This window comes from Apodemus sylvaticus, chromosome 3 (assembly GCF_947179515.1).
Source record: "Apodemus sylvaticus chromosome 3, mApoSyl1.1, whole genome shotgun sequence".
NCBI lineage: Eukaryota > Metazoa > Chordata > Mammalia > Rodentia > Muridae > Apodemus > Apodemus sylvaticus.
The window spans coordinates 148863126-148880986 of NC_067474.1; the positions used below are offsets into that span (position 1 = coordinate 148863126).

At 47.3% G+C, this 17861-nt stretch overlaps 1 protein-coding gene across 11 annotated transcripts in view; it reads right to left on the minus strand.

The window, feature by feature from the left end:
* Positions 1–6687, minus strand: part of Srrm1 (serine and arginine repetitive matrix 1) — a 32768-nt gene extending 26081 nt beyond the window's left edge. For 10 of the 11 annotated variants that reach the window (XM_052177732.1, XM_052177729.1, XM_052177735.1 and 7 more), the window contains exons 1-3: positions 6573–6687; positions 1496–1585; positions 1132–1254 (exon numbers count right to left, since the gene is read on the minus strand). In XM_052177732.1, the coding sequence (XP_052033692.1) occupies positions 1132–1254; positions 1496–1585; positions 6573–6593 (234 nt within the window). In that variant the 5' untranslated portion in view covers positions 6594–6687. Of the gene's footprint in view, positions 1–714; positions 844–1131; positions 1255–1495; positions 1586–6572 lie in introns of those variants that run through there. The other variant, XM_052177736.1, reaches the window with a different exon arrangement.
* Between the last annotated feature and the right edge of the window lie 11174 nt (positions 6688–17861).

Below are 17861 nucleotides of genomic sequence, written 5' to 3' on the forward strand. Positions count from 1 at the left end.
GTTTTAAAGTGCACTAAAATTCAAGTCAGTAAAGCATTTCTCCAATAAAATTTACTATTAAGCATTTAAAAAACATCCTCCCATGTTTCTGGTTTCTAAATGAAATAAATATACTTAAATATAAGGTCCTTTCTTAAAATTAAGTTTTAAAAAGCATTCAAAGCAAAATAATTACCACATTGTTTTAAAAATGAAATACCTTATCGTTTGGAATGATAACTGTTCTGTCAAAATTCAAGCATGAACTCTTAGGAAGAGGAGTAATGGAAAAGTAAATTCACATCAGAATATTTACCAAAAGGTTTATGGTACATCTTTACTGTCCTTTGGGATGCCATGACAAAATAGCAAACTATGTTATAACAGAAATAATTTTAAACAATCAGTTATATTATCTTGTATTATTTCATATTGGAAGATAGAAACAAGTAATTATGTTAACTGGCTTTTATAGGACTGTCATCTGCCTGAAATTTTAACTATAATGTAAATAAAATCCTGTGCCTTAATTCTAACTGGTAACCAGATGACTTGTAACTACAACTAAAGTCTTTAGCTCTTATAAAACCAACATCCAATCAAATCAGAATTGCCCCTCATGCTTCAAATAAACGTCCGCCTCCGACTGCCACTGTAGAGCAGCCGGCTTTACCAATTGCTCTCGCTTGTGTTTTTGTTGTTGTTGTTGATGTTCGGTCACTTTACACAACTCACCTCCAACACACACTGCGTCATCAAGGGAGTTGGGTCAGAGCGACATTGGGACACTCACTCTGCTGTGACCTAATAAGGTGATGGTGCTATACTTCAGACGCAAGGAATAACTTCCATTTTGGTTCAGGCCTTTTAAATCATAAATCACATTATCATTAGAAAATTGCTGTCAAAGTAACTTAACATGTAACAGCAAAATTACAAACAGTAAGTTTGATTTTTCACCTGTGTAGCTTTCAAAACTATGCACCTTCACTAAACCTCCAGCCTTAACAGTTGTTTTACAAAGTGAATTCTTTCCACAACAAACATTGTAAAATAACTCTTCTATATTTGTATTCCACAGAAAACCTGAGTTTCCACAGATTCACAAATCATGTCATATTTTCAGAAGTAAGAGGCATCTGTATATCATACCTTCACTTCCAGCTGGTTGAATATAAACTCAATCACAACATCATCTTCGAATCCGAGGATCTCAGTCACTCTTTTTGTTATCCAAGGCTTTATAACCTCCAAGTTTACTCTGCTCATGTCCACCTGATGAGACAAGCAAGCCATGAGTACAGTTCCCTGGACAGGAGCTGGAGTTACTTTGTCTAAATGTTTCCTTTAGCTTATGCACATTTTAGAAATATACCTAACATGCTCATTCTATGGTTGCACTGTGTATGTGGTGGCTAAAGGGTGACAAATTGTCAACTTTTTCCCCCCACAAATGTAAACAGTTCATCTTCCAACCCTTAAAATGCAACAACTGCAACAGCCCCACCCAGAATACCTTTTTTTCTAGGCATTCTGCAAATTTCAGCTGCTTGAGGAGTTTCTTCTGTTTGTTGCTGAACCGATTATCCTGCTCCGCACTTGTCCCCTGAAGGAAGCAGATACATGGCCTAAGAATACAAGATCAAACCTTTCCTGCTGCAGTTAAAACACAGTGCACACATGAGGGAGTAAGATGACAACTGTGGAGAGTTCTCTCCTTCCAACATGTGGGCCCCAGGGATGGAATTCAGTTCATCAGGTTTGGCAGCAGGTGCCTTTTCGCACTGAGCCATTTTGCCAGTCTTTTCTAAGAAAAATAAAATTACAACGGAAAACTTAGTGTCGTCCATTAGCCCAGGCCCGCTCTCAAAACAACAGCAATCTTCCTGTCTCAGTTTCCCAAGTGGCGGCTTGAATCACCATACTGTTGATTATTTTATTTAGTTATATATTTGCCCCAGCTCTTACATACAATGATGTCACTGTGCAGCACTGGCTAACCTGGGACTAGACCAGGATGACCTCCAGCTCACAGATCTACCAGGTTGGCAGTTGCTGGGATCGGAAAGTGCATGCCACTGACACAGCCCAGTCCCTTCGCCTTCAGGGTCTGGGTCTGCGTCCTCACTTCTTTCTTTCTTTGTTCATTTTACCGCATTACAAAGCTTTCCTAGTTTTTTGAGATTTAAAAAAATGTCTGTTTATGTCTTGCCTACATTATGTCTGAGCAACCTATCCAGAAGCCAAAGTAAAATTCTTATATGGCAAATAAAGGTTGCAACTTTTACAGACAAAAGGTAAGTGAGTAGAAACACCATAACTAATATATTCAGATATAAAAGTACATTCTTTTCTAAATGTAGTTGACACAAAGCATCAATATTTTAATATTAAAAAACATACATTCTTAAGTCAAATACAATACAGTAATAGAATAAGATACCCTCTCCACAATCAATGTTAACTTTGACACATATCCTTTGCAGGTGTTTAAATGAGAAAACTGAAACATTTCTAGTTTTCACCCTCTCCTAAAAGTAGCACTGACTACAGACTACCAAGGCACTGGAGCACCATGAGATGATTCTGTCTAGCTTGCCACAGCTTTAAGAATATGAAGAGACAGAAGTATCGAGACTGCAGCAAGCCCCAGTGTAGCTTGGTGGACACACCCAGTCCAGTCAACATAGTCAAACACTATCAAAAGACCAAAACTGGGGGCTGGGGACACACCTCAGTGGCAGTGTTTGCCCAGCAGGCAGGAAGCCCTGGGTTTAATCCTAGCACTACATAAAGCAGGTATCTCGGATTTGTAATCTGAGTCCTAGGGATCTGAAAAGTTAGAAGTTCAAGGCTGAACCAACCAGTACGCCTAGAGCTTCCAGGAACTAAACCACCAACCAAAGAGCACACATGTGGGGGACCCATGGCTCCAGCCACATGTGGCAGAGGATGGCCTTCACTGGGAGGAGAGGGCCTTGACCCTGTGAAGGCTCACTGCCCCAGTATAGGGGAATGCCAGGACCAGGAAGCGGGAGTGGGTAGGTTGGTGAGCTGGGGGGTGGGTAGGGGGGATAGGGGATTTTCAGAGGGGAAACCAGGAAAGGGTTATTTACATTTGAAATGTAAATAAAGAAAATATCTAATAAAGATAAAATAAATTTAAAAACAATGAAACAGCTAATAATTTTTTTTAAGATTTAAAAAAGAAAGGAAAAGAGAAAGAAGCTGAAGGTCATTTTTGGCTCCACAGTTTGAGAGACACAGGAAACCCCGTGTGTTGGAGGAGGGTACATGCCAAGAACAAAAAATGTGGTGGACAGCACACACGTATAATCCAATTTGGGAATTTACAGAAGACAAGCTATCTTTAACTGCATACTGAATTCAGGCCTCCAATTCTGTCTCAGAGAGGAAAATGGATGGGGGAGAATGAAGGGATGAAGAAAAAGGGGGAGATGGGGAGGGAAGAAAGGGAGAGGGGAGGAGAGGAACAGAGAAAGAAAGGAGAGAGAAAATATGAATTAATGTATTTAAAGCCAGGTGAGAAGGCATACTCTAATAATTCTAAAATTTAAGATAAGAAGAAAGGATTAGGGTTCAAGACAGACTTGCAAGTCCTAGGGCAGCATGGACCACAATGAAACCCTACCAGGGGGGACAAACAACAGTTTTTGAGTACATGAAAACAAAACTTCACCTAGACACTCATCAGGAAAGGCCGGACAGAATCATAGTCTTTGTTGATTTCATCCTTCCTCCTGGCTCAATCAAACACTGAAGTAACTGGCTCTGACTTGAAATCTATACATTAGTTTGCAGACTGGCTACAATCCCTTGAAAAGGGATCAAGAAGACATTGTGTTAGGTCTGAGTACAGCAGAGCGGCAAGGGCACTCAGCTAGCACATACAACCCCTGGGGAAGATTCCCAGCATCAACAGTAAAACGTTTTGGGTTGGGTATGGTGTCCAAAACCCCTAACTCAGGAGGCAGAGGCAGGAGAGTCTCCACGAGTTGCAGGCCAGCCTAGCCAACAGCTAAGACTTCAGAGTGAGATCTTGTCTCAAAACCTAAGTTTTGAGAAGGCAAACACACAAGCCTGTAGTAGTATGTTAGCTCTGCGAACTACTCTACCATATGTCCTGAGAACACACAACCTAATCTCCGAGGATGTTTTCCTCACATGCTAAATTAGGGGCAAAGAAGCAAAAAATAAAGATGAATATCTGGGGTGATAAGGTATGCCAATTACCCTCATTTGATCATTACATGGCATTATTATGTGTAACTATCTATTAGATGTCAGTGAAAAGATCAAACCTGTTTAAGTCACCTGGAACATGATCCAGAAAAGCTGTAACTGAGTGGCAAAGCTAACATATACAAATGCCCGGTGCATGGGCCCTAGTACTGCAAAACCAAAAAGGTAAAAAAGGTTTTAAAGAAAAAAAAGTTTTGGGCTGAGAGCGGTGGCCTACACCTTTAGAGATAGGCCATCTCTAAAGAGTTCAAAGCCAGCCTGGTCTTCATCTGCATATCAAGATCTTATCAACCACCTCGTCCAAAAAAAGGCCCTTTACTTGGCCAGGCTTTGACAGAATCAGGCTGTACTAAGGACCGATCTAAAATTGCCCTCATTCTCCCCTTTTTTGTTTTTTATTTCTTTTGAGACAGGGTTTCTGTGTAGGCCTAGCTGTCCTGTAACTTTGTAGAACAGGCTGGCCTCAAATTCAGAAATCTGCCTGCCTCTGCCTCCCCACCCAGAGTGTTGGGATTAAAGGCGTTGGCCATTGCCTGGCAATCTAATTTTTTCCTAACTCAGAGCGTAAATGCTTTGACCCCCCCCCCCCCCCCCACACACACACCATTTTCCAGTGCGTGCGTAGGGTAGGTCTGAAATTCTAGTACTGGGAGGTGAAGGCAGGACTCTAGGTCCAAGGCCAGTTTGGGTTAGAGAACCCAGTTTCAAAACAGTTCAATTGCCCTCCCTTCTAAGACCTACCCCCGGGGACAACAAAACTTCACCTAGGTAAGGATAAAAAGAATATTTTAAAAACTGGGTTCTTTTTCAGACTCTTGTCTTTTTCAAAGGACAACTTCACCTGAAAATTGACATATTGCTTTGTTTTCTTTCTTCAGTCTTCTTTCCACTAGAAATAACTGACAAGACCAGCTGGAGTGCAAGCCTTCAACCCCAGCATTAGGGAGGCAGAGGCAGAGATCTGAGTTCAAAGCTAGCCTGGCCTAGAGTTTCCAGGATGGCCAAGGCTACACAGAGAAACCACTTCCTGAAAAATCAAAATGAAAACTGAAGGGATTTGAAAAAGAAAATAATCGACAAGTGAAAGAAACCTATAACTGTCTGTAAGTGTAACGTCTGTGTCACAAACAACGGAGTATTGACTACAAAGGCTAAGTGCCTAGTTTGTAGTGCAAATATTTGGAGTGCTGGGGATAGAACCCAGTGTCTTGTTCATACTAGGCATGCTCTCATAAACTACATACCCAATCACAAGAGGCACTCTCCTTCCAATTTTTTTTAAATGCACACAAACTGTAAACTATATGCTTGATCCAGGGAATGCAAAAACCTAAGTCGAATGACAGAGATCTAGGACTTGGACTTTTACCAAGCAGTCCTATAAAGTTCTACTCTGCATTACAAGAATCAGCGATCCGTAAAGGGATTGTTGCTGCTTTTAATCCCACAAGTGTCCGTTCCCATACTTCTAGATCACGAACTGTAGCTAATTCCTTTAAGAGGGGACATAATAAACTACTTTAGCGTGGGATCCGTGTACCAGCTCCAAGGTAACGTCCCCTGCCTGGACTTAGGGTAGAAGTCCCGGCCTCCACTAACATGGGCCGCTGGGAAAGGGTGCTAGCGAAGAGCGGGAAGCGCTACGGATTCACACCGTAATCTGCCTCCACCCTCGCACACACAGTTCGCTCTAAAAGCCTCCAATTCAAATGTTCCAACTACAAATTATCTAAGTTCCCCTCCCCGAAGAGCTATCAAATTGGGCGGGAGCGCTCACGAACTCTGACCCTGCGCCGCCGCGAAAGCTTAAGGCCCAGAAGGTGGACGCTGTGCGAAGGGGCCCGGGGGGGGGGTACTCGCTTTCTGCAAAGCTGCCGCTAAAAAAGACCCCTCTCCTCAAAACACCTCTCTCCGGACCTATCCCCAAACCGTACAACCGGCACCCCGCAGCCGCCTCAGGCTTCCCACCGGCCTCCCCCTAATGACTTCCTCCTTGGGGCTCCGCTAGGCCCCAAGTGCCGGCGGCCGGCGCGGCGCCCGGCCTGCAGGCCTCGCCAGGCGGCCGGTGAGGTTCGGCTCTAGCCAATTCCCGCCGCCATTTTCCGGCCACCGCCGCCGCCGCGTAGGGGGGGACGATCCCGGAGGAGGAGACTGCGCAGGGGCGCACCGGTCTCGGCCGCAACGCCGAGGACAGAGTACGCCGGCCACCAGTCCCCTTGGGGTCTCTAAGACCTCCCTCCAAGGGCCGTCCTGTCCCGAATTTTGAGCGCCCCCTCGGGCCTCACAAACAAGCCTCTCGCCTCTCCCCAGATCCCCGCGCTCCTACTTACGCGGAAGAATCCCGCGTCCATCTTGCTGCCTCGCTCGGAGATCGCTCCCTATCCCAGGGTGCACCGCGCCGCCGCGACGGAGGGCGGGACCGGCAGAAGGGAGCCCAGCGCCCGGCAGCTGCGCGCGCCTCTGCACCCGCCTCCTCCGACGGGCATGCAGCTGCGCCTGCTCAGTACGCCACGAGAACGACACGCATGCGCAGGCGCACTAGGGCGGCCACCTTTCCGCAATGAGGGGCGGTGAGTCCGGTGACTGTAACCAATGGAAATAGGGGGGCGAATCCCTGGGTCGCCCCACCCTACAGATCTTTTTTTTTTTTTTTTTTTTTTTTTTTTTTGTGGCGCAGGATCTGCGGTGTTCGCGCGACTTGAGTTGATCCTTCCTTTGATCCGTAGTGGGAAGATGTAGGGGTTGGGGAGTTCAGGGGAGCGGGGAGGTCTCAGTCCTGGGGTGTATGGAGTAGTCATAAAAGAGAATGGTTGCTTAGGGGTGGCGCTGATGAGGCGGCCCGGTACGCCAGTTAGTTGCTGTCTGACTTTAGGTTACCGGCGGGGTTGACCCTGAGTGTCAGCTCGAATGAAGCGCGCGTGTTAGCCGGATGTGCGTCGCCTTGGCTGGTGCTGGAGGTGTCCACTGGATACCTTTCTGTACTTCTGCTGCGAAACCACGGTGAAGGGCAGGAAGTGGAAGAGGGCCAGGGCCAGCCCTCCAGTCCAGTATGTTCACCAAGCGCTTTCTCTCTTTCTCAGAAAAGCTTTTCTACAAAAAAAATAAAAATAAAAATAAAAAAAGCCGGGCAGTGGTGGCGCACGCCTATAATCCCAGCATTTGGGAGGCAGAAGCAGGCGGATTTCTGAGTTCGAGACCAGCCTGGTCTAAAGAATGAGTTCCAGGACAGCCAGGGCTACACAGAGAAACCCTGTCTCGAAAAACCAAAAAAAAAAAAAAAAAAGAGAGCTTTTCTGGGGCCACCTTGTATCATCCCATCTTTCAGACATGCGCACCTCGTCTGCTTTTTCATGAAAAAGAAAAGTCGGGAAATAGGCATGTCTGCCCTAGGAGTACCAGTGTAAACACCCGAACTTCTCCAGGCATTCTTTTTTCTGGCTTAAAAGGGGTTGACTTGCCAGGCAGTGGTGGTGCACATCTTTAATCCCAGCACTTGAGAGGCAGGCAGATTTCTGAGTTCGAGGCCAGCCTGGTCTACAGAGTAAGTTCCAGGACAGCCAGGGCTACACAGAGAAACCCCGTCTCAAAAAAAACAAAAAAAAAAACAAAAAAAACAAAAACAAAAAAGGGGGGGGGTTGCCTTTCCCACTTGTACGCTCAGAGATCAGATGTGACTAGGTTCATTCCCACCATCATAATCATCAAATCATCCAAAGGAAGTCAAAAAGGCTGTCTTTGAGCCTTCTCTGTCTCTGTAGATGGTAATAGCTTTCCTTTTATTTAGAACGGTCTTGCTGTTTAGAGTTCTCTTTTCTGCACACCTGACTCCCAGGCCGTCAGGAAACATGCATGCCACTATGAGAGAGGCCCAAGGTCCCTTCTCGGATTTGGACTCCTGCACTACTTCTGCCCAAATACAGAACAATACTGTAGCTCTGAGTTCAAGGCCAGCCTGGTCTACAGAGCAAGTTCCAGGACAGCCAAGGCTACATAGAGAAACCCTGTCAAAGTGCATAGAAAGGAAGGAAGGAAAGAAAGAAAACCATAGGCAGTCTGCTGAAAAGTCTCCAGTGCATCCTCATAATTTTTCCCTCCAAAAGTCAAAATTAGCCAGGCAGTGGCTCATGCCTTTAATCCCCGCACTTGGGAGGCAGAGGCAGGAGGATTTCTGAGTTCAAGGCCAGCCTGGTCTACAGAGTAAATTCCAGGACAGCCAGGGCTACACAGAGAAACCCTGTTGGGGGGGGGGGGGACAAAACAAAACAAAGTCAAAGTTGCCCTTTTCTTTATCCTTCGTGCCTCAACCCCACTCACTCCCTGCTGTCCAAGACTTGTATGGGTCTCTGAGCTTTGTGAAACCTTTGACATAGGCAACAACAAGGCAACTTGGTAATCCTCAAATTTTACTCACCCGCCCCCCAGGAAGGAGGCCCACTACCCCAGCTTTTATCACCTGAACTTTGGGGTTTTTGTTGATGTTGTTGTTGTTTTTCATTTATCCTCAACCTTTGTTTCTCATAAAGAATGGTGCCCTGTGGTCATCTCTTTACACCCCACAGCTCTCAGATCTTGACTTCTGCTTCTCTTACTATTTAATAGAGGATGTGCTGGGGCAAGTCTGAAATCCTAGCACCCGGGAGGCAGAGGATTTCTGAGGAGGATTCTGAGTCTTAGGCCGTCTTGGGTATAAAGAAAAACAGATGGCTTAGCGGTTACAAGCACTGACTGCTCTTCCAGAGATCCCGAGTTCAAATCCCAGCACCCACATGGGGGCTCAGAACCATCTCTACAGCTACAGTGTACTCACATACATACATTAAAAAAAAACAAAAAACAAAAACAAACCACCTCTCTGTAGACCAAGATGGTCTTGAAGTCACAAATTACAGGCTAAAAAAACTGCCCAACCACCTGTTAATGCCTCCTGTGTGCTGGGATAAAAGGTGTGTACCACCACTATCTGGCTTAGTCACCATGTGGGTGCTGGGTCCTGAACAAAAAGTAACAAATGTTCAGTGCACTTAACCACTGAGCAATCCTACCTTCCTTCCTTTCTTCCCTCCTCCCCTCCCTCCCCACCCCCAACTCGCACATTCTCTCCCTGACACAGGGTCTCACTGTCTAGCCCTGGCTGTTCTGGAACTCACTATGTAGATCTGGTTGGCCTAAACAGTTGAGCTCCGCCTGCCTCTGCCTCCAGAATTCTGGAATTACAGTGGTGAACCACTACCGTCCATGCCCATGCAGTCTTTAATATTTGTCTTTTAAATTCCTCCTGGGTCTGTTTCCTTGCCCTCGGGGTTGACGTCTCTTCCCACCCAGGGTCAAAGTGATTTTCTAAGATTATTATCTGGAGCCTGTCACATTCAATTAAAAACCCTGCCGTGGCTTTCTCTGGTTCTCCAGATGAAGCCCAGACTGTTCCTGTGGCGAAGCCCTTTAGGATTCCGCGTGCGATCTTCTCCATCCTCACTCCACGCGCAAGGTCTTCCCCTTCACATCGCTCAGAGCTTCAGGCTGCAGCGCTCGAGCTGCATCCCCAGACACTTGCCACGCCCCCACCCCCGCCCCCACCCAGCCCCTGACATTTAACCTGAAGCTGTTCTAGACTGCAGACATTTGACTGATTGTGAACAGGTTAGACTTGAAATGGCAGTTTTTCAGCCTGTAAATCTGTCAGCCAGTGGTGACCGAGGAGTCACAAACTCCGAACTCCAAGCTATCCAGTGCTGCTCAGTGAGTCCCTGTTTCAAACAACGAAAACGCCACTCAGTCGTCATTTCTGTAAAGCCTTTTCCTGCCAGCCTTCCTCAAGTGGTGGATGCCTGCTCCACACTGCTTACTGGACACTGTTATTTTATTTACATTTATACAGTTATGGTCTTCTTCCCGTATTTCTTTTAATTGTCCTTGTGCTTCAATATTTGTAGTCAGGCAAGCACTCTAGCATCTAAACTGAGATAGGTTTTCATCTTCAATCCTCCCTTTTTAAATGTTGAAGACAGGGTTTCTCTGTGTAGCCCTGGCTGTCCTGGAACTCACTCTGTAGACCAGTCTGGCCTTGAACTCAGAAATCCGCCTGCCTCTGCCTCCTGAATGCTGGAGTTAGAGGCTTGCGCCACCACGGCCCAGCTAATTGTTTGCTCTTGAGCCAGGGGTAGCTGTGCACACCTTTATTCCCAGCACTTGGAGGTAGAGGCGGGTGAATATCTGAGCATTCAAGTATAGCCAGACTATGTAGAGAGACCCTGTCTAAAATTAACTAAGCTTGCTTATGAGCTGAGGTGTCAGAGAGTTGCCCTGACTGACCAAACTTGCTTTTTTTTTTTTTTAAGCCCAGAGAACATATGGAGCAGCAGCTTGGCTTCTTGAGTAAATGTGGTTCTAGGCTGGCACCCAAAATCTGCACTGGCCCGCTCCACATCTGCACCGGCTCACCCCACATCTGCACCGGGCCGCCCCACATCTGCACTGGCCCGCCCCACATCTGCACTGACCCTCCCCACATCTGGACTGGCCCTCCCCACATCTGGACTGGCCCACCCCACATCTGGACTGGCCCATCCCACATCTGGACTGGCCCGTCCCACATCTGCACTGGCCCGCCCCACATCTGCACTGGCCCGCCCCACATCTGCACCGGCCCGCCCCACATCTGCACTGGCCCGCCCCACATCTGCACTGGCCCGCCCCACATCTGGACTGGCCCGCCCGACTGCCTGCAGTCCTTCCTTCCTGTGTGGGTTTTGGGATGTAGCACAGTGGTAGAGTGCTTTCCCTAGATTCCATTCACAGCACTGCAAGTGAAAGTAGAAAGGCTCTGTGAGTGATCACACACGACTGATTATCCCCAAACTTAAAGCGATACAGTATCATCTGGAAGTTTCTGAGGGTCAGGAGTCTGGAGTTGCTCAGGTGGATGGCTCTGGCTTAGGCCTCTCCGGAGAGTGGATATGATCCACGTGGCTGTTGGCAGGCGGCCTCAGCTTGTGCCACCAGGTGCTGTTCCCGGGTTAGTCTCCTGACGTTGCCCTGGGGCCTTCCTCCAAAGGAGAGCACAAGCATGAACGAACCTCAAAAGACGCAGCAGACAGGTTTTACAATAGTTTCCCTGTTAGCTACAGTGATTACGCAGGGCATGGACCTGAGCGGAAGAGAGCCAGGCCTTTGATCACAGCCTCTTGAAAGACCCAGGTAGGAGGATTATGAGGTACAGGCTGGCCTGGACAATCTGAAGACTGTCATGAAATAAAGTAAAAAAAAAAAAAAAAAAAAAGGTAGGGATGTGGTTCCGTGACCTTGAGAATAGTTTCTTCTGCTCTGTGGTGGACCATCCCCCCAGGACACACTCTGTCCCCTTAGTTTGAATTCACTGGTCTCCCTTGGGTGGTGGTGGCAGATTCATTTACTGCCAACACAAGGCAGAGGCGGACAGAACTCTGAGTTCCAGGCCAGCCTGGTCTACAGAGCTGGGGTATGGCTTCAGGCTGGAGGCTCAGCAGGGCCAGATGTGGACATGATTCCTGAGGACCCAGGCTTCTTTTCTTGCACCCACATCTGGGGGCACACAGCCACCTGGCCTCTGTGGCACCTGTATGCACACTGTGGGAATAAACTCACTCAGGCACACAGATGTGCACGTAAGTAAGAATCAATGTTTTAGCCAAGTGTGGTGGAGCACACCTTTAATCCCAGCACTTTGGAAGCAGAAGCAGGTGGATCTCTGAGTTCGAGGCCAGCCTGGTCTACAGAGTGAGTTAGTTACAGGACAGCCAGAGTTGTCAAAAATCAAAAAGACCCACAACCTACCACAGCTGCCAAACTGGCTCTGGGAGGCTGGGTGCTCGCTGGCAAGCCTGATAAAGGACCAGTGCAATCATAGAACCAGAACCCATACGGTGGAAAGCAAGTTGTCTTTGGACACACCCACCGCATATGCACACAACATACAAATAATAAGTACGTATAATATAAATAAAAAATTGAAAATAAATGTGAAGACAACCAGCAAGTAAATACCAAGAGTCACTAGATGGCGCTCTTCCCTCCGGAGATATTGGGCCTCTGCGAAGGTGAAGGTGGGGTTTGTTATTAGAAATAGCACAAGGCTGGATACTTGCTGGGCCCTTGCTATGTGTTCTTAAAGGCACGCAAAGGAAGTGTAAGGCCCAGGAGTTTACAGGGCAGCTGGGAGGACGGAGCAATAGGTGCCAAGGAAAATGTAGCCATGTTTCTTGGCTTTCCTTCCCTTAAAGATCTCCACGGATGTTACAGACACTGTTTGCATATGTCTTCTGTTTGTTGGTCTGTTTTGTTTTGTTTTGTTTTGTTTTGAGACAAGATTACATATAGTCCAGGCTAGCCTCTTAATTCTTTGCGTAGCTTAGGATGACCCCTGATTCTTCTGTTCTCTACCTCACATATGCTAAGATTACAGGCATGTACCCAGCTGTGCCATATGTTTCTTTGTTTGTTTTGTTCAAGACAGGGTTTCTCTGTGTAGCCCTGGCTGTCCTGGAACTCACTCTCTAGGCCAGGCTGGCCTGGAACTCAGAAGTCTGCCTGCCTCTGCCTCGCAAGTGCTGGGATTACAGGCATGCACCACTACCGCCCGGCATACATTTCTATTATAAGGGCTGAGCTGGGCATAGTGGCAGACACCTTTAATCCCAGCACTGGAGTGGCAGAAGCAGGCAGATCTCTATGAGTGTGAAGCCAGCTCTGGTCTACATAGCAAGTTCCAGGCCAGCTAGGGATATCTGTATACTGAAACTCTTTTTCAATCATAAATAAGAGCTGGAAATTAAGAAGAATGCCAGTGGGTGGGGGAATTGGGAGATGTGTCAAGAATTCTCTCCTCCTCCTGTGCATTCTCTCTTCTCTCCTCCCACCTACCCTCCCTTCCCCTCCCTCCTTCCACTCCTCTTGCCCCTCAACCCTTTCGCCTTACTCTCTTTCTTAAGGCAGGAGCTCACTGAGATCCACCTGCCTCCGCGTCCTGGGTGCCGTCACACCCAGCCGGATGTATCTTTTCTATAGTATCTCAAAACAGCAATCACAGTTTAGCTAGCAGGAGATATATATAGCTTTAGGTTAATCTTTTCAATACCCTAGCCAGAGCCAGGCATGTTAACACACACACACACACACACACACACACACACCACGTTTGGAAGGTCAAGGCAATAGGAACAGGAGTTCAAGGTTATACTTGATACATGCCAAGTCTGAAGTCAGCCTAAATTATGTGAGACTCTGGGTCAAAAATAAGTGGAGAACCTAGAGAAAAGGCTCGGCAGCCGAGAGCTGCTCTTGAACTGCTCTCTCAGAGGATCTGAGCAAGCTCGGTTCTCAGAACCCATTTTGAGCAGCTCACAACTGCCTGGAACTATATATCCCAGGGGTATCCAGTGCCCTTGGCCTCGGCAGACACTCATGTGCACATACCCACACATGGACATGCCCGTAATTAAAAGGAATTTGAAAACTTCAAAATAAGTAAAGGAATAAAGAACGAATTTGGACACAATAATAACAGGTGGTAATCGGCCGGATTCCTGCCCCTCCCCTTCATACATAAAGCCTCCTTCCTACACTTCAACCTAGCTAGGCCTAAAATTCTTTTATGCCTCCAAGCCACCAATGCTGGTTTGGCCTCAGTAGACCCTAAAAGATAAGGGAACGCCTCAAGCTACTAGGAGTGACAGTGTGGAGCTGTGTCTTTGTCCCTTCCCTGTTGACAAGTCCCAGATCTTGTCAGCAGCGGCAGCTGTAAACCAGCAGTGACTCGCATCATCTCTGAGTTCATTTAAGAGTGGACCACGGTGCTTGCCGCTCTGGTCTTTCTCTTTTTCTCTTTCATATCCACATCTTTAGCGTGCTAAGATCCTGTTTTACGGGGTCAGTGAAATGCTTAACGGCGAAGGAGCTTGCTACCAAGCTGATAACCCGAGTTCAAATCCCAGAACCTTCAAGGTGGACAGTGAGAACTGACTCTTGATGTCTTTATAAATGCAGGGTTGGTTACAAATCACAAAACAGGCCAGATGGTACCTTTAATTCCAGGGGCTGGAGAGATGGCTCAGTGGTTAAGAGCACTGATTGCTCTTCTGAAGGTCCTAAGTTCAAATCCTAGCAACCACATGGTGGCTCACAACCATCCATAATGAGATCTGACGCCCTCTTCTGGAGTATCTGAAGACAGCTACAGTGTACTTACATATAATAATAAATAAATCTAAAAAAATAATCCAGCACTCAGAGGTAGAGGCAGGAGGATCTGTTGAGTTCGAGGCCAGCTAGGGCTACACAGAGAAACTCTTGTCTTCAAAACAAAACAAAACAAAACAAAACAAAACAAAGAACACCCTACACACACACACCAAGGAATCACAAAAGGGAGCTTTAGAGCAGCTTAAGAGCAGCTGGCTGCTTTTCCAAAGGACCCAGGTCTGATTTCCACCCATAGAACAGGTCACAGTTGTCTGTAACTCCAATTCTAGGGCCCTCTTCTGGCCTCTACAGGTAACCAGATACAGACAGACAGACAGACAGACACACACACACACACACAACACACACACACACACAGAGAGAGAGAGAGAGAGAGAGAGAGAGAGAGAGATGTGTGTGTGTGTGTGTGTGTGTGTGTGTGTGTGTATACATATTTTTGTTTTTTGAGACAGGGTTTCTCTGTGTAGCTCTAGCTGTCCGGGAACTCACTCTGTAGACCAGGCTAGCATGAGCTCAGAGATCCGCCTGTCTCTGTCTCCCAAATGCTGGGATTAAATGGAACCACGCCACACCTGGCAAGAGACTCAGATCCCCTGGAAGTGGAGTTACAGATGGCTGTGAGTTACCATGTAGATATTGGGAACCAAACCTGGGTCCTCTGCAAGAGTCACCAGTGTTCTTAACTGCTGAACAACCATCTCTTCCCTTCTTAAAAACAATATAGTCAATTTTACATAAGTCTGTAAACACATAGCTGGCCTGCAGAGGCCAGGAGAGGGCATCAGATCTCCTGGAGCAGGTGTCATAGGTGGTTGTGAGCTGCCTGACAGATTCTGGAAACTAAACTCCATTCTTCTGAAAAGCAAGAAAGCAGTCTTTTTGTTTGTTTGTTTGTTTTGTTTTGTTTTTTTGTTTTTTGGATTTGGTTTTTTTTGAGACAGGGTTTCTCTGTGTAGCCCTGGCTGTCCTGGAACTCACTCTTGTAGACCAGGCTGGCCTCAAACTCGGAAATTCGCCTGCCTCTGGCTCACAGAGTGCTGGGATTACAGACGTGCGCCACCACCGCCCGGCAAGAAAGCAGTCTTAACCACTAGACCATCTCTCCTGGGTCTGGCCCCCAGAGAGGCCCTTACTCTGTCACTCAGGCTGGCCTCCTGTTTCCTACCCTCTGGTCTCCTCTAACTCCAAGGCGTGCTGCTGTAAACCCAGCCTCTCTATAGACCTATGACATCATCCCTGCCGCTCTCTTACGTTCTTTGCCCGCTGACTCCAGCGCCTTCAGTGGTTGTGGATCCCGCCCTTTGGCTTGTCTTTCTCTTCCAGGCAGGTTACAGTTAACTGCTGTTGTTATTTTTTATTGTCAATTATACATAAATGCACGTGTGTATGTGTGGGTTTGTGCACATGGGTCTCATGCTTGTGGAATGAAGCAGAGGGTAGTGGGTCTTTTGGAGCTGGAGTTGCAGGAGTTGGGGGCCATCTGATGTGGGTGCTGGGAACTGAGGTCAGGTCCCCTGGCAGAGCAACAGGGACCTTTAGCCACTGAGCCAGCGCTCTGCTCCTGAAGTCTACTGTTTCCCTGAACACCTTCCGCCCGCCTTCCACACTGGACGTGGTAGGAAGAACGTGTAGCAAAGGCTTGAGCACACTGTTTTCCTATGAAAGTTTTGGGTTTTATTGTAGAAGACAGCTCAGTCACTGTTAGATCATCTCAGCCTCTCCAAGCCTTGGTCTTGGTGCTCACTTCCATGTGTGGAGTTGTAAAATGAAGAGGAATAAAAAGTAGTGCTTCTTAAAGAAGCACTACCCAAAACATCTCTAGATTTTATTTTAAAATATTCTCAGGAATCTATGAAAGGGGCTGGAGAGCTGGCCCAGCAGCAGGAAGCTCTTCCCTGTTGCTGGTGCTGAGAACCTGGTTCAGTTTCCAGCACCACACTGGCTTACAACCATCTGCAACTCTAGTTCCAGGGGCTAGGTAGCCCTTTCCTGGCATCCTTAGACACTGCACACATGTGGTATCCGTCCTTCCTTCCCTCCTTCTGTCCTTCCTTCCTTCCTTCCTTCCTTCCTTCCTTCTTTCCTTCCCTCCTTCCTTCCTTCCCTCCTTCTGTCCTTCCTTCCCTCCTTCCTTCCTTCCCTCCTTCTGTCCTTCCTTCCCTCCTTCCTTCCTTCCCTCCTTCCTTCCTTCCTCCCTCCCTCCCTCTTTCTTTCCTTCCTTCCTCCTTCCTTTTCTCTAAGGTTTTTATTTTATTTATTTTAAATTTTGTATATTTATTTCTGTCATATGAATGTTTTGCCTGCATGTATGTTTGTCACAGGTGTGTCTGGTCCCTGTGAAGATCAGAAGACGTCATCAGATCCCCTGGAACAAAAGTTATATGCAGCTGTGAGCCACTGTATGGGTGCTGGGATTTGAACCCACGTCAGTAAGGGCAGCCAGCACTCTCAATCACTGAGCCATCTCTCCATCCCTGGAGCACTTTCATATAAGGCAAAACACATATACATAAATATTTTTTAAAAAATCTATACCGTGAAACAAACTCTATGGAAGGTAAATACAGAGAAGATCATCCTGAGCGTATCTTCTACAAACTGTGGGAAACCAAAGAGAAAGAGAAAGCACGAGGGGCTGGAGAGACGGCTCGGCAGCTAAGAGCATTTGTGACTTTTACAGAGAACCCGAGCTCAGTTCGCAACAGCCACGCGGCTGCTCACACCAGGCGTGACTCCACTTCCAGGGCATCTGACGGCCTCCTGGGGCTTCTGTCAGTATCGGGCATGCATGGATCGCACAGACATACATGCAAGCAAACATACACACATAAAATAGTTTTTTAAAAGGAAGATAAAATGGGAAAAATGGCCATAAAAAATAGGCGCACAGCCACAGGAAACCAATCGTAAGAATGGCGTCTGCCAGCCGGGCCGTGGTGGCGCACGCCTGTAATCCCAGCACTCTGGGAGGCAGAGGCAGGCGGATTTCTGAGTTCGAGGCCAGCCTGGTCTATAGAGTGAGTTCCAGGACGGCCACGGCTACACAGAGTAACCCTGTCTCGAAACCCCCCCCCCCCCCAAAAAAAAAAAAAAAGAATGGCGTCTGCCTCAGAGCCGGAAAACAGAAGAGCAAGTCAGGGCACTTTCTCAGAGGCCGAGCAGTGTGTTCCAGGAGGAGGCTGTGGTGGGCTATGACCAGGAGATGCATGCATGTGTGTGTGTGTGTGTGTGTGTGTGTGTGTGTGTGCAGGGTGGGGTGGGGCAGGTGAGAGAGGTGGCTGTTGGTGACTATGGGTTACTCTGGCTGCATACTGATGCTTAGCTTGTTTGCTCGCTGTCTTAAAAAAGAGTTGGAGCCAGGCAGTGGTGGCGCACGCCTGTAATCC